At 40.5% G+C, this 22,132-nt stretch overlaps 1 protein-coding gene across 1 annotated transcript in view; it reads right to left on the reverse strand.

Moving 5' to 3' along the window:
- The window catches only part of kcnh5b (potassium voltage-gated channel, subfamily H (eag-related), member 5b), a 143,226-nt gene that overhangs the window by 39,074 nt on the left and 82,020 nt on the right, over positions 1–22,132 (reverse strand). Inside the window, exons 10-12 of the mRNA XM_008283422.1 lie at positions 15,501–15,700; positions 9,991–10,050; positions 5,814–6,006 (exon numbers count right to left, since the gene is read on the reverse strand). Coding sequence (XP_008281644.1) covers positions 5,814–6,006; positions 9,991–10,050; positions 15,501–15,700 — 453 coding nt within the window. The remainder of the gene's footprint in view (positions 1–5,813; positions 6,007–9,990; positions 10,051–15,500; positions 15,701–22,132) is intronic.

Consider the following 22,132-nt stretch of genomic DNA (forward strand, 5'->3'; position numbering starts at 1 on the left):
GGACAATTTATCTCCAACAAATCCTTCCCAAAGCCAGCAAACACCAGCTCTGCACCAGTAGTTCAGTCTAATTGACTCATCAGCCCAGTCTGACTTCATCTTGCTGCCTCCTCACCCATCAGTCCTGTTATCTCAACACAAGAAACAGACGTTTGTTCAGCAGGAACTCGTTTCACCAGCTGTTTGCCAGATTAAACTTCACTTTAAGTTTTACATAGGGCTCAATCAACATAAACTACTGAATATTTATACGCAGTTACTGCCAGGCTTTACTGCTGATTCAGTGGCCTCACGCCCAGCTTGTCACAAACTTTGTTGCTTGAAAGTGTTGGACACCATTTAGCATCACCATTTAGCAGGGTAAAGGGATGCCCTGGTTGGGTGTCTTTAATCTCATTAGTATTTGATATCTGCCTGGACCATGTCCCAATCTCATTATTTCCCTACATAATACCCACTTCAGGTTCTTCGAGGAAGAGAAAAAAACAAACAAACAGCATTTCTGCATCCAAACTGTTCCTTTATGTTCTGTAGATGGAACCTTGTTGTAAAGCTCCAGTAGAACTCTGTCTAAATGTTAGAGTTTAAGATGCACTGAGGCTCCAACAGATGGAGAAAACATGTGTTCTCTACATGATGTCAGTAAATGTATCGTAGCTCAGCTGCAGTACCTGGTTGTTCCACAAGGTGGAGCCTCTCACTGTTTAATACTGTAGAGGCCAGAGGAGGCATCACTCAGGCTACAGGAAGTTCACGTTGGCAGCAGAGAGCTTTGTGGGAGTTTAGCTAGCAATGGGGCCATGACAGAGACTTCTGTGATGCTTAATGACGCCGAACAGAGCTCATGAGTTTTACACAAACTGGGACAGAGTTCATGTATCACAGCAGCAGATGTCACAAACAGCAAAACCAGTTCAGGATAAATTTCCACTGTGGTCAGTTTTTTGTCATCAATTAGTTGATTATTGATTGAAAATGCTGCTGATTATTGAGTAAGAAAGTTCATAAAAAGTTGCATCCCTCGTGCGCTAACACAAGTTGTCTTCATCTTTAACGATACCAACGGACGTAAATAAAGAATCAGGATTAGATACAGACCGGTTACTATATGTCCAGACTGGTACTGGCCACCAAGACACCTGTGACTCCTCCTTCACTAGTCTCCTTCTTGTACCTCCTTCAGAGGAGTCGTAGGAGTCTCGGTGGCCTCCTTCACTAGTCTCCTTCTTGTACCTCCTTCAGAGGAGTCGTAGGAGTCTTGGTAGCCTCCCTCACTCCTTCTTGCTCAGACACTCAGGTTTTAACAGTTTTAGCAGATTCACTAGAATGTGTTGAAAACATACTTATCAAAATGCTGCTGAACACAAGACGATTTATTTTTTTTTTGATCTACAAAGTTGTTGAGCTGACGCTGTAGAAACCCACTTTGACACTAAAGAGTCTGTTTTTCTTGTAAATTCATGTCAGAAACGACAAATTAAATTGACCATAATTCAACATCAAAAAGCACTAAAAGGAGAACCAATCAGAAGAGAGCTGGGTTCTTGTCATAGCTGCTACAGATGTGGCTGTTTCCAGCATCCTGAGCGGAGGTGAGGAGTTAAGTGTCTGTACGACACTATCGCTTCATTAAAGCAGCAGCAGGAAGCCGCCGGTGGCTTTTCATCGGCGTCCCTTTAACCCGCGCTCTCAATAAATCCCTGCTCGCATCGACTCGTCCAAACAGCCTCGCGTCTTGCTGCGGCGTCTTGTCAGACTCAGCCGCGGTTGGAAGCTCGCTGGGCCAGAACATATTGCTGTGAGAATACAAGTCCACAGCAGAATCCCCGTCTCATAACCCAGCATGAATAATGGATTAGAAAATTAATCAGCTCTTCGTTTTGGCAAAAACAACAAAAAAAAGGAGGCTGAGTGGATTTTGTCAGAGATGGAGAAGAAATCATTAATAGATGATTGAGGCTCAGAGGCGTCTGTTTGTTCAGCTGCTCCTCAACAAGCCCAACACACCACATCCGTCCAGCAGGAGGTTCTGGACGGCAACACGGAGACCAGAAAAGACTAAAACATAAAAGCCTGGAAAATCCTAAACTGACTGGAGACACGGTTTGTAAATATGTTTCTGTCACTTTTAAACTGCAAAAATGCATAACATAAAGAATTAAGACGTCATAAAAGCATCACGACCAACAGAAAACTACACTGGAACACAGGGTATGAACAGTATCAGCTGGATTTTAAAAAAACATATATATATATATATATATATAAACTGTTTCACTGTTTTGATTAATTACAGATAAAATTTAGTAAAAACACAGTAAAAAAAAAAAAAAAAAAGTTTCAAGTGTCTTTTTTGTGGCAATTTTAGACTGAGAGGAAAATCCAACCTACTGGACCAATAAATAAATGCAGCATGGCTCAGAACCAGAGAACAGAGGAGCCAGTTGTTGGAGATACATCCAGCATGGAGGAACATCTTTCTACATCTGATGGTGGAACATCTTTCTACATCTGATGGTGGAACATCTTTCTACAGATGATGGTGGAACATCTTTCTACAGATCACGAAGGAACAGCCTGCTACAGATGATGGTGGAACATCTTTCTACAGATCACGAGGGAACAGCCTGCAACTTATCTCGAGTTAATTGGCTGGAAATTGCTCAAAAATTACATGACAATCGTGACTGGTTTGGAGCATTTTCTCCATAAATAATAACACACACAAAATGAACCTGCAGTGAGGAAAGAATGCAGCAGGAGCAACAAAACCTCCAGAATCTGCTGCTTGGAGTTCAGAGGGTTCATAAGTTATGGGAGATTCTGCTGAGTTTTGTTCTTTATTATGAAACATTAACTGACATCAGCAGCTATAACTTTTGTCAGATGAAGCCTCCATCAAGCAAAGATTAGAAATAAAAGCCTGGTTCTCGTCTAAAAGTAAAATAAATCAGGTTTGTGCTCTGATGTGGGCTGAAGGCAACCGTGGCATCGTCTCCGCTGATCTTCCAGGATCCGGTTTAAAACTCCACTTCCCTCCATCTAACTGCGTCTCCAGACGGCAGTAGCTTCCCGTCGGGCTTCGCTGACGCTGAACCCTGAGAAGCAGCGAAACCCAATAAGTTGAGGATGTCAGTCTGGAGGAAAACAGCTGCAGGCGTGTTGGAGAATCCGTTTATTGATTAACGTCCTCCGAGAGATGAAGCAATTTCTCAAACGTCTAATGTGCTTTTTATGAACCTCTGACTGCCGTCTGCTCGGCTTCGGCCTCGTAACGGAGTTAAAGAGGTGAAGGAGGACGTCCACACTGCCGGCTTGCAGCATTTCACCTTCCTCTGTACTCGGTTCACAATAAACCACCAGAAAAATATGTTTAAAAAAAAATTTAAAACGACAGAATACTGTGACACTAAAAAACTGGAAAAATGGAGAAAAAGGAGAAAAAAATCTCGATGTTCAGTTGGTTTAAGCAGTAAAACAGTGTAATTTCACATTTTGTTGAAAAATAAATCAATAAATTTACTATTAAAGTGAAATGAACAAGATTCCTGATGTTGACATGATTCACAGTTTTGGTCCGTTTTATTCTGTGTCTCTTGTAATTAAAACTTTTCTTAATTAATATTTTTTTAAACCTCTTTTGTTGTTAGATTTTACATGATATCTATAATTTGATAAAACTGTGAAAATCTGTAAAATAACAGTTATAAATATATATTGCATTTCTCAATCCTTGATATATACAATTTTATTTCAGATAACAGCTAATATCTATAAAACAACGATTTTTTTTGCTGATTTAAATTAAAACAGTTAATATGTTCACACACTGTAAAAGCACAAATTATGTTTATTAAAATATATAATCCACATGAAGACATAATCAGACATAAACAGTTTTATGTATCTAAACCGATAATTTTCCTGTGATTTTAATAGATATCTGTTATCCAACTAAACAATAAAAACAAATCTGTAAAATAACTGTTTAAAAAACAAGTTACTGTTTCTAAATTCAAATAAATTCAAATATGTTTTTTTATGATGAATTAAATAAAGTAAAACATTGTAAAAAATAAAAATAATAACAAAAAAACTAATAATAGTTGATTAGATTTATATAGCGCTTTTCTTACTCAAAACTAATTATCATTTGTAAAAATATAATCGCTGATGTGGAGATTGTTGACAGTTTTGGCGCATTTTTTATGGTTAATGTGTAAATTAATAGTTTTTGTGTGATTTTATTAGTTATTATCTGAGATTATACAAAAAGGGAAGAATTTGCAATTTGCAGTGTGAAAATTATTTATCAATTATCAGTCCTTGTTATGAATAATTCTTCTTTCAAATAATAGTAAATATCTGCAATAAATAAATAAATGTGTGTGTGTGTGTGTTTTAAATACAGTAAATAAAAGTGAAAAAGTCTAATGTCGTGTAAAAAAATACAGATTTTTCAAGTTATTTACCGTTTTAGACTGTTTTTTGTGGTTAACGTGTAAATTAATAGTTTTTTTCCCTATAATTTTATTATTTGTCTGTATTTTAATAAAACAGGAAAAATATGCAAAAATAATCGTACATTGTTAAAAAAAATAAAAATAAATTACACCTAGAATCTGTTAAAAAAAAACAGATTTTTTACAGTGCAGTTTTCCAGATGGACACGACTTCGTCTTTATGAGCTGAAAGCAGCAACAGCTTGAAGTTTGAACTCCTCAGCAGCACAAACCGACTTCCATCGCTGCCGCTTCATGAAGTCTGACGTGAACGTCGTCGTGCAGCTTGTTCTGAAAAACTCCTCCGATGGTTCTGGAAACGATTCCGTCTGTTTTGTCTGAACAAAGAGCGGCTTCCTGACGTTATCTCCGTTAGCTTCTCTGTTTCCTTCGTTGTTCTGCTCAGAAACGCTGCAGCTCGACACCGTGACGGCGGCAGATAAGAGCCGCCGTCGGTGTTCGACGCTCGCTGCCGTTTCTGAACGTTTGAAGTCCTGTTGACACAAACCGGGCGTAAGAATAAAACGCTGCTGCTGTCGACAGGGTTTCGTGACTCGTTCGGCTCCTTCAGGTCTCAGAGGAGAAGGTCAGAAACGCATCACGTTCAATCATAAGACCAAGAAAAGAAACAGGACAGATTAGAGACGAAATGCTTTGAACGGAAATCACACACCGGAGCGTTTGGTTTAGTCATCTAATGCTCCCTGTTTACGTTGGACTTCATGTAACGTCCATGACGCACATCGTTTACGCTCCTTACAGACTCTTTCACTCCCGTATGAGTCACTGACGTACTGCTCTGGTTCTTCAGATTTCTCCTTCGTCCTTCGGGAGGCAAATCTCAACCAAACGTTACCAATCAATAAGCAATAACAGTTAAAATGAAGGAAACATTTTGCCGATAAAACCGTTTTTAACTGCTTCATGTCTGCTGCAAAATCCCCTCAGCTCTGCTAAAAACTTGAAGAGAAGATAAATTTAACACCAGGTTACGATAAATTACCAAAGTGTTGAATGCAGCAGACGAGCCGAAACGTTACTGATTCCAGAGCAAGTTTTAATAATTTCATCTGAGAAAATCGACAGTCAGTGCTCAAGATGACAGCTAATTATTTTTGCCGGTAAAACTTCAGGAAAATCCTCTTCAGATGTCTCGTTTGTCCAACAAACAGCCCAAATCCCAAAGTTATGCTCAGCTAACAAACATATACATAGAACAGAGAAACCATTGCGAATTCTCACAATAAACTGCTTCCACGCTGATCCAAACACGCACATTCAGTGTTTTTTAATCCTCTAAGCCCCGCCTACCTAAGATGGCGATGACCTCGTCGTCCTGGATGACCTCTAGTGACCCCGACACCACGAAGCAGAGGGTGTCGACGCTCTCGCCGGCGTGGAAGATCAGGTCTCCCGGAGCGCAGTGGATGGTCTGGAACTCCACCGCCAGCGAGCGAAGGCAGCCGTCGCTGGCCAATCGGAACGCAGGATGCTCGTTGAACACCTGAGTGAAGCCGATTGGACGGTTAGAAACGGTTCTCTAAAGCCAGGTAGTCGAGACAAAGGCACCAGAAAAGTGTCAGAATCAGCAGATTTAACACCTTAGAGTTAAATTTTTTGAACTTCACACAGTTTGTACTTTATAATCCTGAAGTATTTGAGTGAATAAAAGTGTGAAAACTCCCCAGAAGCTCGCCAACTTAATACGACTTCATCCAAACTTGAGTCTATTTTCTGTGTGTTGGGCTCGTCTTGGACAGATTCACCGATTCAGCAGTCGATGACTTGGCTGTAGATTCGTGCTCCACAGAGCGTGAACTAATGATTTTTGTGGATCCCCATCAGCTCGGTCGAGGCTTCCAGAACTAAATGACTGCATCTGAAATGAGTGGAGGCACAACAGCCTGTACATCTGAATAAATATGTAGAGAGCTTCACGTCCGTCTATTTGTAGGTTGTTTCTGATGTTTAGATGTAGTTCCTGCGTCTAATTTCCTGGTTAAAAAAAAAGTGTATTTAAGTCCCAATTAAAGTGAAGTATGATTCAAAGGAGTCTCGTTTATCTTTCGTCTGTTTATTTCTCTGCTTCTATCGACTTTGTCCTCAAACATCGTGCAGAAATCAGACGAACTGCTGCCGTTTCTTTAAATACAAATTTGAAACTCAGCCACTGTTTTCTTTAACTAGGATCAAAGAAAAATAATAATAATAAAAAATCCTTTAAATCAACTGTTCATTTGACAGGAATCAAAAGAAGGTGTATAAAAGCTGCAGATGAAGTGAAGTTTCTGATGAATCTCTGTCTGTCTGCTTTTTCTGGCTTCTATCAATGGAGTAGTGAGAGCCCAAATGACAAAAATAAATCAATAAAAGAATAATAAAATAAAAGTGGAAATACAAAGAAGAATAAATACAATCAAAAAATAAATAACGTGGCAATATGAAGCAATATTAATTAATAATAAATCCATAAAAGAAAAGTCTAATGAAAGTAGAAATAAAAGACAAATAAATAAAATATTTTAAAATAATAATTTATTTATAAACATTAACAAAATAGAAATATTTATAAAATAATAAAAAAAATAAATACATTAAAATTTTCAAAATTTTAAATAATTATAAAAATTAAAATAAATAAATATTCTTTTAATTATTCTATTTATTTGTCTTTATATTTCTACTTTTGTTAGCCTTTTCTTTTCTGGATTCATTTGTGACTAATATTGCTTTACACTGCCGCATTATTTATTTTTAATTTTATTTACACTTTTGTTTTATTATTTTTTTTATTGATTTATTTTTGTAATTTGGTGCTCTCACTACACCATATATATCAACTTGAAATCACACCTCTTTAATAAAAACAAAATACAAAATCTGCTGAAATTTTATTTTGCTCTCATGTTGGTACTTTTACTGACATAAAGGATCTAAATTCTTCTTCCACCACTGAAGACGTCAAAGTAAAGTTTCAACAAACTCCTTCAAACATCTGCTGAAGGTTTAAAGCTGAAGCAGGTTTTGGATCGTTATTGACCAGAACAGTTCATTTTCTATGAAACCTACAAGACAACAGTAGATTTCTTCTTCTGCGGAGTCATTTTCTGATCTTGCAGCTACAACGCGGTGCGATAATCTGTCAAAGTGAAGCCGTCAGTTGTGTTTCCTGTCGACCTCCTGAAGGAAACATCTCCTCAGACGCTTCGCCGTCGCTGCGTTTTCATTCGCTGAACCGCGTTCTACCAGGACAGCTACTAGTCGGCTCGCTGTCAGAAGGTTTCGATTGAAGTTTAAAGGTCTGACAAAGTTAAACTGTTCACGTCGAAGCTCGTGAAGCATCAAAAGAAAAGGAGTCTGACGGGAGAGATCGCTGCTGCTGCTGCAAGGTTTTGCATTTTCATGTTTTTATTCATGAACACTTGCAGTTCAAACACTGAGGTCCAAACCTAATTCGGCGCCTTTATTCTGGAAACCACCGAGTTTCAGCTTCCTTTGGGGATGGAGGGGTGTTTCTGTTAAAGGGAAATCCCACGGTAGGGCAAAGACGTGACTTTTTATTTGACAAAACCTACAATAACTGTGGTGTTGTTGAAGTTGTCGAGCAAACTCAGGAATCACTTTGAGGAAAAGCCAATTAGTCTCGTTTTCATTATTTGCTGGAGTTAAACTCAGATGTTCTTTAGGGGGTTTTGGAGCATTTGCATCTATAAAAGCAACACGAGCCAAGTTTTTACATATTCCTCAAACTATTTCGAAGAAAACTTTCCAAATGTTTTATTTAACAACGTCTCGGAGCAAATAAACCAAATTGTATAGTATCTGTAGAAAGTGGCTTCAGGCGACCGTATATGACTATAATAAACAGAGTAGAAGAAGACAGGACGCCGAACCAGAAGAAGAAGAAATGGAGAGAAATCTGAAGGAACCGTTCTAAATAAGTAAAATATGTTTATCTGGACGAAATCATGACAAGGTTTGATTCAACTTTGAGATATTAATTTGACCTTAAACTCTTATGAGCCTCTTGTTCAAAGTAGTTCTGGTAAAAAACAACAACCCTTAACCTGGAAACCCTTAAAGTCTGAAACACCCCTCGAGGAAATGAAACCCAAAGGAAGGTTTCTGCTTTACTTGCATGCTTTAACATGATAATAACATAAAAAGGAAGGTTAACTACAAGGGATCGGTGTTAAAGTCAGAAGTTCTTTGGCGTTTTTGGCTGACTTGTAGCTGCAAGAACAACAATAGCCAAGTTTCTATATATTTATCAAGCTAATGTGAAGCTAGCCTTTGAAATGTTGCAAAAAAACCCCAAAGATTTCTATTCAGTAGGCTGTATAGTTTCACCAGAAGGTGGTGCTGTGGGCTACGTGGCTGAGTAGAAGAAGATGCAAACACAACCGGCTAGAGAAAGAAACCAACCAAACTTTGTCCATCTATGAAATGGAGAAAGTTGGGAAAGTTGTAGTGAGTCCTTCACGTCAGCTGGTATTGATCAGTTAAATGTTTAAAAAACCACTGAGTGCGAGCGAAAAGCTTGTTTTTGGTTCATTTTGCAGTTTCCAAGAACCTTTTCCAATGCAGTGCTTAAAAATACGACACTGCTAATTCTTAAGATTGTGGAATAAAACTTTACCAAATTAAAGGGTGATTTCAGTTTAGTTTTACTCGTCATGTTCTTTTTTGAGCAACATATTTTGCATTTTCCTATTGCCTTTGGACGTCATTTATGATTCTGCGGAAGAACAAATAACTTTTAGATCAGTAAGGACATCAAATATTGGTGAAAGTCAGATTCAATGGATCTACTTGTATTGAAATGAAACCTCAGAGTGCCATCGTCTTCCCTTGAAACTCTATAAGGCCGTCTAGCTCAATAATCTTTTGGGCAGAAGGTCGTCTTGTCCTGCTTTAACTGATGTTTAATGAATTATCTGGATTCTAACATTACTAACACACATTCCTGTAGAAACTTCCATAGCTGATCAGTGAAGGCTTGTACTTGGAACAAATGTACAGTTGGAGGGTTATTTCAGAGACGGAGACACTTGAGACGCCGAAGACTAACTTTAGTAACTCGTGTTCGTCATCGGAGACGGTTGTTACCGAAGGTGTCCTTTGATGGAGCCGGTTCAGCAGTTTGAGTATCGCAAAGTCTTATGGACGGATATCAGTCGAGTGATTTACCCTCCATTCGGTTATGTAATGAAACATCTGAGGAGGGAAGCAGCGAATGTCCGACGTCAGGAAATCCGATTGTGTGAACGTAGTTTGATGTGTTTTCTTTTTGCTCACACCTCAGTTGCTGTCTGTTTTATAATCTGACCAGCACTTTGGTGAACTTCAATTTAATCCGAAGTCTATTTACGCACATTACGGTGTGAGTTTACCCCACAAGTTTTTCACAACATTGAGACACAATACACCAGATCTAGTGAATCAGATAAAGTGTCGTGACATAAAGAAGAAAACAGTGGATTCCTACCTTCCTGTTGAGGTGGACGCAGATGTCGGCCCTCATGTCTTTAGGACAGATGGACAAGACCTAAAATACAGAGAGAAACGGTTTACAAAAGAGACTATTCTTCTTCCTTTACTGCAGTGAAACATTTCACAAACGATATTTAAAGGAGTCTATTCACAGCTAGATGATGGTACAGAAAGGCCACCTCCAGACGATAATGAGGATATGGTTTTCACGGTTACGTGGACTTGTATAGTTCTTCTTAGAATGTCTTGAAGTCCTGCACTTGAGGTAGCAGCTAACTCCAAGTGTAAAGAACTATGGCCTCAGACTTGGAGGTGTCGATTCTCATCCTGAACACTTCTCACAATGCATGCTGAAGATCCCAGTCCATTGAAACAAAAAGAACAACATCATCTGCAAAGAGTAGAACAGCAAACCTCAATTCCCCTGGAGAGATTGTATTGCACTGGACCACTGTGGCGACGAGGGAGCTGAGCTGGATGGAAAACCTTGTGATTGACCAGTTGATCAGGCTTTGGGTAGTGAGCAAAAAATTGAGTAGACACTAGCGGATAAATTGATGTTTTCTGTGTGGGGTGGCCTGGTTCAGCCTTACGGTACATGTCCACACAGGGCTTTTTAGATGAAAGCGTTTGCGTCGTTTACCAACAGTGGCGTATGGCATGGCAATGTCACGACACATTACTGACAAGTGGTCCTCAACAAGAGTCCAACACAGGCTCCACCTTCCTACAGGAAACGCTGGTTGCACCTGATTGGACGAACCCTCTTAGGTCAGCTCCTTGATTTCAAACCAGATCGACATGGAAACTTTCACTAATAATATGTAAACAAAATGTGTTTCTGAAACCATTTAAGGTGAGAAATAAGCTGCTGAATCAGCCAACAGTCTGAGTTTTTAGTAACATGATGTCGGCTTTCTTCCAACCTGCTGGATCACCATGGCAACTAGAACTGTAGGTGGCACCCAGTTGGTCCATTTTGTGCAGAAAAAGAGTCACATGATGCGTTAAACTCCCTCTTTTATGAAAACATGAGTCTCAAGAAGGTTGAAGAGAAAAGTTGCTAACCAAAGTTGTGACACTCAATATGTCTGATTCAGATTTAAGGTTTTGTTGAGCTGGTTTCCACAAAGAAAGTCTGGATTTAGTAAACTTCCTTCTTGGTACAGTCCTCCAAAAGGTCTCAATACAATTGCAAACTTGTGTCGTATAATTCAGGGAATCCAGGCCCACATAACGCCAGGTTTTCCTCCATTTTGCTCCCTGCCTGGATGCTTGTCTGGTTTTTGTTGGTAGGTATACATTCAAGAGCTTAAAGTTAAACCAATTTTAACTCAACTGGCAGCGACAAACTGTCGAGTAGCAGAAAACCGTTGGACATAATGTCTTTCAGAGTGCAGCAGTAAGTGTTGCTGAAAGTCCCAGTGGCTGTTTGCCAAAGCAACCTGCCCTGAATAGTAAATAAATGGGTAAAAACCTTCTTCCTTAAGGTCTGGACACCAGTTGTAACACTGCCAGCGCAAACATGTATATTTTGTGGAGCCCGGGGCTTTATGTGAGTTTATATTTTAAACACTGTGCGGTATTGCTGGGTCAGAATAAGGTCAGAAAACACCAGAGGAGCTCAGGTTTTGGCTCGAAGATCTCGATAAAAAACTTTAACTTGTAACCGAAGGCTTATTGGTTTCCCATCCTGCTGTAAGACTGTCTGCAGAAGAACACAGTTTAACAATTCAAGCCGGTGCTGCTGCATTCATTACCTCCCTCTGAGACTCTAAACTGTGCTCGCTTTGTCCGGCTCATTACACAAATTCTAAAATCCAGCCTAATTAACTGAAGTATTTAGGTAAAAACTGAGCAAACCAAGTGTTCACAGTAACATGGACGAAAAGAAAACTCTTCTAAAAGCCTCTGCAGCATCACAACACCACACAGTCGCGTTTCAAAGTGGAGGGTATTAGTGAGACGCTTTGGGGAGCCTCTGGTCTTTATTTCGGGTGTAAACTCCCATAAACAGCTGACTATGTACCGGATAACGGCTCCCAAAGTGACAAAAACATACCGACTAATTGGCCCCAGCTCTGACTGCGAGGTATTTATACCGAGGCTGGGCTCGGCGCTCGCCTTATGTCTCCTCAGGAGTCTATAATTATCGCTCACGCTTGGAATTGATGGAGGGCCGGTTTGTGATCCAAAAGAAAAAGAAACCGAACGGACGGATGAAGAAGACGAACAAGTGCTATTAAGCACAGCAGAAATAATGAGCTGATGTGACTTTAGTTGAAGCTGGATTCAGCAGCTGTTCGGTGGGAAACAAAAATATCATGAAGGGTCTCAAAGCTGTCCTGGATCAGGATTTTATGACGGGTCTGTTCCCTTTTTAGCAAGAAACAACCAGATGTTGTGCTTAAAAATGGAGCTGTGTTCCTCGTGTTTCTCCAGAAGTGAAAGACGGAACATAAAAACAATCCAGTTCCAGTTTGGTCGGAGGAAAGTTCGCCAAACTCTGAAAGCCGACAGACGTTAAAGAAGTAGAGATTAAAGAAATCAAACCTGTTGTTGTGCTTTTTCTCATTCACCGATTCATACACCAATGGTTGCCATGCAAGCTGCTGCCTGCCATCGGGAGCTACTTCGGGTTCAACGTCTTGTTCAAGGACATGTCAACTGTGGAAGGACGGGAGATCGAACCACCAACCTTACGATTAGAGGACAACCCGCTGTACCACCTGAGCCACAGACACTTACATGTCCGACAACGCTAACGCTTCTAACTTGCTCTACAAGGATGGAAATCTCTTTGAATTCACTGCCCAGTCGTTGTTTTTAACTCCTGCGTCTGGCGAGTTTGTCAGATGACGTTACAAAATCTGCATTTTATCCGCAGAACCAAGCTGAGTGCTGGCTAACACGTCGTCTGAATGAGCTTCCGTCACTGTTTCATCCTGACAACAGAAACAGAATAAATCTACGAACGAGAGCAGATTTATTGTGAATTTAAATGCATTAAGATTCAGTTCATGCGAGCGAGAGAGTAGGAAAGACGACAACACAGCTGAGTTCAGGTCGAATCAAAGCACAGCAGAATAGTTTTTTATACCAAACAATACAGAAAGTTTATTTTAACAGTCTTTAAGTGTTTTTTTTTGTTTGATTTACCATCTAATATTTAGAGATTATCCCCATTTTGCTAAATCACAGATTACATCCATATATACTGTATATATATATAGTAAAAAATGGTAAAAGTACAAAACAACATCCGTGCTTGTTCTAATAATATTTCTTATTTCAGAGTGTGTTACCATAAAATTACACTATTTTCTGCACTAAAATCCAATAAAACTATCATTATTTTACAGACATTTGCCATAATTTTCATTTTTTTCATAGTTTTTGTACACTGTTCTGTTTTTTTAACGTTATTTTATTGCCACTTTAGCTGCCAGATTGTAAACATTTTTTATGGATCTTTTTAAAAATTTTATTTACAATAAATCCAGAAAATAGATTAATTGACAATGAAAATCATCATTGGTTTTTAGCCATGTTTACTAATGATTTAGTTTGATATTATGCATTTCATATCTTTGCTGTGGACGTACTGTAACTGACTATAAGTAGTTATACAGCTTTTTATGTAGCTACACTTTTTTTTTAACCACCAGCACTGAATTATTTTTATTCCAGTAAAGATTTCACAGTTTTTTTTAATTCCTTCCAGTACAAACCGAGTCCACTGAAACACAGTCGGTCCGTCTCTGAGTGAGGAACACATTCAGATCAGCAACGGAGTCCCTGCAGCCGGCGCTCACGCTGCGACGCTGCAGCAATTTCTTGGATATAATAAAATTTTTAAATCTAAATTGAATGTGTGCATAACTGCAGTGTGAGCGGCGGGTCAGAAGTTCAGCTCCCAGCGTGAGTAAATCAGGTCGGAGCAGTCTGAGGCCACCGGGCGTCTCGTCGTGCTCTTCTCTCTTTTATTTTGGTTCCTGTCTTTCTTCTCGCTGGTTTTGTTGAGATGTTTTGTTCAGAGTTTTGTCTCGGCGTCGCAGCGTAAAGGAGCTTAACCCATGTAATGGTTTTAAGTGTGACTGCTGCATCTAAATCTGTCATCATCCAGGTTTTGCTTTCTTACGTGTGACTCGCTGGTTTTGTCATCGAGTTTTTAATCCCTGCACGGATAAATACAGCAGCAAAGAATCACAGCCGTGATCAAGAGTTTACATACAGTTGTATAGATCATGTAGATTCTTACAGTTTTGAGTTTCCATTGAGTCTTAAACCTCTGAATTTTCTATGATAGAATCATTAAAACACATGAATGTTTGTCTGTGATGCATTTTGGTTCTTTCGTGGATTTATTAAAGGTCTTCTGGAAATATGACAAAATCTATTGGGTCAAAAATATCCACACAGTAACACTGATATCTGGTTAAATGTCTGGTTCTTCTGGTTTCCATCCACAACCTTCTGGTTCATCTCTGACTCCTCTGGACAGAATCGCTGCAGTTCAACTGAACTCGTCGTCTTTCTGACTCAGACATGTTTCTTCATCAGTCCACAGGTTCTGGATGATTCCAGTCAGGACTTTGGGGAGACCAGTCTAGAACCTTCATTCCAGCCTGATGGAACCATTTCTTCACCACTTTGATGTGTGTTTGGGCTCATTGTCTGGTTGGAGCATCCAACTGTGTCCAAGATCAACCTTCTGCTGATGGTTTTAGGTTTTCCTGAAGAATGTGATCCTCCTTTTTCATTGATCCATTTACTTTGTGTGAAGCCCCAGAGCATGATGCTGCCACCTCCATGCTTGATGGTAGGTTTGGTGTTCTTGGGGTTAAAGGCCTCACCTTCTCTCCTCCAGACATGGTTCTGCTCAGTGTTTGTTCCATGTGACCACAGAACTTTCCTCCAGAAGGCCTTTTCTTTGTCCATGTGATCAGACTTCAGTGGAGCTTTAAGGTTCTGCTTCTGGAGGAAGAACTTCTCCATCAGCCTCTCAGCTCATGTTGATGTCAGACCCTGTGGACACTGACAGCTGTGTTCCAGCAGCTTCTGATCCATCCAGAGCTGCTTTCTGCTGGTTCCTGGTTGACTCTTGACCATCCTGACCAATCGTCTCTCAGCAGCAGCTGATAGTTTGTGTTTTCTTCCTGATGGTGGCAGTAACACAACTGGACCATGAACTTTATGCTGACACACTGATGGTTCTGGGATCTGAAGCTGCTCTGAAATGACTCCAAGAGACTTTCTGACTTGTTGAAATCAATGATTTGCTTTTCAGATGTTTTTCAGCTTCTCCCACTGTAGCAATTGAAGTGGCTTTATGTATGAGTTTTGATTTCCAGAAGACCGACAATAAATCTATGAAATAACCAAAATGCTTGATTGTTTTTCTGAGACAAAGACTTCTGTGTTTAAATGACTCCATCACAAAAAATGAAGCATTTAGGAAACACTGGAAACTTAAAACTATACACATGGTCTTTGCAGCCTCACCTTCTCCGTGTCGATGCCTTTGGACATGGACCATGTGGACACGATGTAGTCCATCACCCGCTCGCTCAGGCCTTTGGGAACCTGGTAGAGCTTCAGGAAGTCCCTGACGTTGTTGAGCATCTCGTGGTAGCGGTTGGTGTTGGCGTACATCTGCTGGAAGATGGTGGTCACATTTCCAAAGATGGTGGCGTAGAGCAGAGCTGGAGAGGAAGACAAAGGAGGAGGATGAAATATTACAATATGCTAATATTTAGCATTGTTCTGATTAGCCGTATCGTTATTTTTATGAACCAGTTATCCATTAAAACAAATGAAAGGCGCTACTTTGGCTGATGAGTAAAGCTGCTGTTCACAGACAGGACAGATTAGCGCGTTAGCAGACTGTTGCAGCTCCGGTGAATTAGCAGATGTTGCTAAAGTCGTAATAAACACGACAATCTAGCACAAAAACTCCAAGTTGTCTCTGAAAATGCCAGAATCAGCATGTAACCAGTTTTTTTTTATGCTACAACTTGCAAAAATTCAACTTTTTCTGTTCACTCCACTCATGACGCAGCGCATTTATTGTCTCGTTGTCGCTTTGCTGCAGCATCCGAGTCAGATCTGAAGTTTGTGAAGCTCCCAGTAAACCACCGCAGTTGTTATTTTATCGACGTCTGAGAAGTTACGGAGCAGGCGGTTTAAAGGCGACTTCTACATCTTCCACCTTTTGGAACTTGAATCCTGCTGCGTCACTGCTGCCGAGCACTCGGCCTCTTCTGCATCCTGTTTCCATAGAGACCTCACTTTAAATAGTTTCCCCTCCTCCCAGCCGCCGCAGCGGCGAAGAAAAGACGAGAAGAAATAACAAATTTACAGACTTCTGAGGAGAAAACGAGGATCTGATGACGGAGGCTTAAAGTGACTGTGTGTCTGAGATAAAGTGAGTCTGTTCCGGCTGTCTGAGGATGAAGCCAAAGACATGAAGCAGGCGGACGACGAGCACAAAGAAAAGAGTGTTTTCATGCTCACAGCGTGTTTGGATGAAAGACGGCAGCAGGCAGGAAGGTGTCGCCTGATAAACGCTGCTCCAGGTTTGTTTCTTTAGAGCCTTCCAGGACCTTCTCCAGGCACTAAAGAACTGAAACCAAAGGCTCAGAGACGCAACTCTCACCTCCGCCGAACACAACACTTCTAATTGGGTGACCGGGTGGCTCAGAGGGAGGTCGGCGTCGCCAGAGGTTTGACCCCCGCCGGAGGTTAACTCAAACTCAAACTGTCCCCGAGTTTGGTTCAGTGCATCCAGATAAGAAGGAAAAAAACAGTGAGCGGAGTTCGGAGTGAAGAAAAGCAGCAGACGACAACTATCGGCGAAATAACCACAACCTGACATCCGGGCTCCTGCAGAGGTCGACTGCATCGGACAGGAAGCTAATTAGCAGCATTTGTTTGCTGTAAACAAAGACTCGCTTTCACCACTCTGATTTTCAGGCTGTTAATTAAACTGGAGACAAATAAAAGAGCAAAAAAAGCGAGAGAAAAAAGTAGTTCCTGACTTTCAAAACCACCGAATACACAAAGTGTCTTTAAAATATTACAACTTGTGTTCTCTGAGAAGGAAATAATGAAAGTTTTTAACAGTTTTAACTTCAGGTTTTCCCTGTTTTCTTGAATTACAAATAATATTTAGTAAAATTGCAGAAAAAAAAGTATTGATCCACATGCTGGCTCCATCAGGCCGAACACTGCAGACATGTGACTATTCGTTGTGTTTTTATTTTGTCAATAACCTGTTCTACGACTAGTGTTTGTTTTCAGCTGTCAGAAACCAGTTCATTCTAAAATCATATTGGATGTAACATGAGTTTTTACATGTCGTTTCACATGAAGATTTGATACATTTGACATCTTTAAATTTTCATGTTATGTTACATCAGACATCTGTTTTTGTCATTTCACTGATTTTATTTGTGTCTATCGAAAATGCGGTAAAAATAATCGATGTTTTTTTTGTTGTCTTTGCGTCCTGGTTTTGGCTAACACTCATAAAAACTATTCATATTTGTTTAGGATCATAGTTTGTTCTCTTTGTAAGAAATGATGCTGCCACCTCCGTGCTTCACGTCAAGACGCTGCCACCGCCGTGCTTCACAGTGGGGACAGTGTGTTTGTGACAATATGCAATATTTGTCTGCCAAACATACCATCTAGTCTGATGGACCAAAAGCTAAATTTTGGTCTTAACAGACCAAAGAACCTTCTTCCAGGTGACTTCAGAGTCTGCACATGTCTTCTGATGAACTCTAGTCCAGGTTTAATATGAACCTTTTACGCTTAACATGCAAAATAAGTCTTTTTTTCCTGGGATTTTACTACTGCTACTAGAAAACGGACCTGTCCAAAATGAAAAACGGATTAAAGAAAGCACCAGTGCTGCTGACCATACTGAATGTCATTGATCACAGCTACATGGTGCATAAAGAAAGACAAAACGCTAACACACAGAAGACTTGGAATGTTAAAAACCTATTTATGACACCAAGAAGTCTGGTAAATAAATAGTAACCCAGTCCAGAGCTGTCATCTCAGTCCTATATTTAAAACCCGACCCGTCCCCAGTGGCTCCGTTCATTTGGGCGTTCTCGGTCTGCTGTCCAGAGTCGGAGAGCGACGACGATGACGGTGATGATGATGGGCAGATGGAGAGTTTATTTCCTCACACCGAGGAGTGGACGGAGCAGCCGGAGGAGACCGGCGCCGTCAGACCGGCGCTCCGATCTGCTGACCGCAAACCTTGGCGGGGAGTTTGTGTCCAAATCGACTGTGACACGGAGATGAAAACACATGGGAGCAGCAGCCTGGTGGAGACGTCTGGAGCTGGAGCTGCTCCGAGGCTCGGTTCTGACGTCTGGTTCAGATCAAACCGCTGCAGCTCGTTCATAGACGATAAACAGCAACGTCTCATGGTGCTGCTCATCGAAGCCTGTTTGGTTTCACTTTCACTGTTTCTGTTCACTGGTGGCCTTCACTCTCAGACACTTTTTCTGTTGTTTTTAGACACTGTTTACTTTTGTTTTCAGCAGCTGCTTCTTTTTATTTTCATTCCCTCTTCTCGGTTGCTTTCTGTGGCTGTTGGCTTTCGTTTTTAGTTGCTTTGTACTTTTAATTTTATTTTCTGTTCACTTTCATTTTCAGTCTCGGCTTGTTTTTAGTTTCCGCTGCTGTCTAATTTGGTTTTTGTTTTAACATTCTGTCAGTGTTTTCTGTCATTTTCACCTACTGCTGTCTTTTGTTTTCGATCACTGTCTATTTCTGTTTGCTTGCTTTAAGTTTTAATCAGTTTTCTGTCGCTTGTCTTTCATGGTCGCTCTTTGTTTTTACTATTTTTTCAGTTGTTTACTTTCAGTTTCAGTTACGTCATGCTTTCACTTTGTCCCTGTTTTCTGTCAGTTGTAGTCACTGCTTGCTTTCTCTTTTTAGTGCCTTTTTACTTTCAGTTCACTTTTGTTTTCAGTCTCGGCTTGTTTTCAGTTTTAGGTTCAGTTGTTACTTGGTTTTGCTTTCCGTTGTTGTTTTTTCAGATGTGCAACATGTTGTCGTTTTCAGTCGGTTTTCTGTCATTTTAACTCGCTGCTTTTTTTTTTTTTTTTTTTTAAACTGTTTGTGTTGCATTGACCTGTTTTCTCTGAATTAAAATCCTGACGGTGAAGCGTCTGTCTTCGGTTCCTTTTCTTCAGTCGATAAAAACATAAATCAAAACCAGATGATTCACCGCCGTTTTCTCCTGTAATTACTTTCTCTTTGAGGCGAATCGTCAAAACGAGACGGACGGAGAAACATTCCCGACGTCGGGAAGCAGGTGACGCGGGTCAATCGAAGCACAAACCCGCTGACTGATTTTCTGTGATGATAATGAAACTTTTGCAAAGAAAATCGGAGCGATCAGGAGCCGCCTGCCTCGCTGTCACCACTGCTTTCCATTTCCAGATTTTGAGCGATTGGCTGGAGGAGTTTCGGATGATTTGTCACAGTGAATGAGTGCGAGGGACTGAAATCTGTCAGTCGAGATGCCAAGTCACCGCAGGCGGCACAAAAAAACCCTGAAAATATCCATCAGAACGCTCGTACGAGGAGACGACCTGCACAGATGTAAAGATGCAGAAACGATGCTGCGTACAAATGAACAAGGAGGTCTGGAGTCGATGTAATTGAAGCCTCGGGGAAATTAGCGTCCTCGCAGTCGTATCGACGGTGAGGTGAGAAGACTGAGGCGGTATACGTGTGAAACCAAGACTCAAGTTTCGGTGTTCGCTTGAAATCGATACGTCCAAGAATCAGCTGGGATCATGAGCAGAAAGAAGCTACAATTTCACTACGATATGCCGAATCTTTGGTCGGCTCATTTAAAAACACACTGCCTCGTGTTTTATTGAAACCTTGGATCAGTTAATCACATCTACTCTGTGAAAAACTGCAATATTTCAGCAGCTGGGGCATCAAAACCTACTGTTAAACAGCCAGTTTATAGAAATACAGCTATTTTCCACAATTAAAACACAGTTTCTAGCCTTTACTTTACATAAAGCACCACCGCGCTTCACATCATGATGCTGCCACCACCGTGCTTCATGTCATGATGCTGCCACCACCGTGCTTCGCTATAGGAAGAGTTTGTTTGTGATGATGTGTGTTAAACGTCTACAAACATAGCGATTCATCTGAAGGTCAAAAAGCTCAACTGTAGTTTTATCAGACCAAAGACTCTCCCACATGTCTTCTGTGAGCTTTTTTCAACTTTTTTTTCTTTGTCCCTCTTTCCCTGCTGACACCTCATCATTCTGGACTTTACTGTGCTTTTTTTTTTTTTTTTTTACTTGTCTGGTGTCAGAAAATCTGTCAAAGAAACAAACACTGATGAGTCACATCGGTTGACTCTGCAGCTGGAACACATTCGTCATAAACAATGACAGCTGGGTAGAAACAGGACAAGACATGGAGGACGGATACTGTTTTATTAAAACAGTTTGTATTTTTACCGATAATTTGTTCTGAATTAAAGTTTCACTTCATTTAAATAAAATAAATATACATCTTTATGCTGTTATTCTTACGGTTGTTGAACGTAGCATCATGACATCATGTTTTCTGGCACCTCGCTGCCAGATTTCCAGTTTTATTTATTTTCTCTTTTTACATTAATTTGACCAAACTAAACGTGCACCAGCGCTGTTTCGGCAGTCTGTTCGTGGCTTCAGGTTTCAGTTTCTGCTTTTACAGCTCCGGCAGGTACGAACCTGAACGAAACGACGACGCCGACAAGCTGCAACAACAGCAGCAGCTTTCGGCGCGGCGTCGAGTCCATTTGCTGCTCAGCGAGGCAAGTCCAGGCTGCATCTCGACACATTACGGACCGGTCGGCCGCATCCAGCCCAAACCCCAACCAGCCACGGCGTGAATCTGTTTGGACAAGCAGTAATTGTGCATCGACACTCTGCGGGAGAGTAAAACATCCTGATGATTGTCTGCAAATAAATATTGACTGAAGAACTCTGCAGACGCATCACATCATCTCTGAACCCTCGCTCGGTAAACAAGCTGTGGTTTTTTTTCTCAGCATCGCGTTGTTTAGCTCTCATTAAGTCGCCCTAATCGGCTGTTTATCACCGTGCAAAGACAGTAATGGGTTCGTGAGCGGCTGAAGTGTGACGGACCTGAAACAGCAGGAAGTGATATAAACATCCAGGCTACACGAGGAAAACTCTACATACTGGAGCTTTCTGCAGTAAAAGAAGAAAAACTTAAATCTGGAATTTAATCAACCAGCATTTCAATCAGACTTTAACAGGATTTGATCTGGTATGTAAAATAAGCTTATTGCTTACACTGGAGTGAGAAATGCACTTATTTCCAGGACTAAAACAAGATAAACAGCATTTTTGGTAAATATAAACCTACAACCAGCTGCCAGTTAGCTTAGCTTAGCTTAGCATAAAGACTGGACAGACTGGAGGAACCTACAACCTCTGAGGTCCAAGCAGCAGCTTCTACATGTTTTTTTTGTTTGTTTGTTTGTTTTGTTGCTTCAGTCTCATTTTTCTTCACTGTGGGATCATTTCTCACTGAAATACAAAATCCTGCAGCAGCCAGAAGAACCATGAAGAAGGAGAGAGAACTCAGACGTGTCTTCTCTGCAGGACGACACAGTTAGAATGTCATAAATCACCAAAAAAAAAAAGAAAGAAAAAGAAACGCTGAATTTCTTTGATGACTATATAACAAGTAAATTTAAAAACCTGGAATCAACATGAGCAACTACTACGACTAAAAATGGGGACTTTATTCGATATAGATATTTAAATATCTACATTTTTACACATTCACAAACTCTAATGGCTTCCAGAAAGATTCCACCATCAGATGTAGAAAGATGTTTCACCATCATCAGTAGAAAGATGTTCCACCATCATCAGTTGAAAGATGTTGCACCATCATCAGTAGAAAGATGTTGCACCATCATCAGTAGAAAGATGTTCCACCATCATCAGTAGAAAGATGTTCCACCATCAGATGTAGAAAGATGTTCCACCATCAGATGTAGAAAGATGTTCCACCATCATCAGTAGAAAGATGTTCCACCATCATCAGTAGAAAGA

This window comes from Stegastes partitus, unplaced genomic scaffold (genome assembly GCF_000690725.1).
Source record: "Stegastes partitus isolate 25-593 unplaced genomic scaffold, Stegastes_partitus-1.0.2 Scaffold310, whole genome shotgun sequence".
In the NCBI taxonomy this organism is placed as follows: domain Eukaryota; kingdom Metazoa; phylum Chordata; class Actinopteri; family Pomacentridae; genus Stegastes; species Stegastes partitus.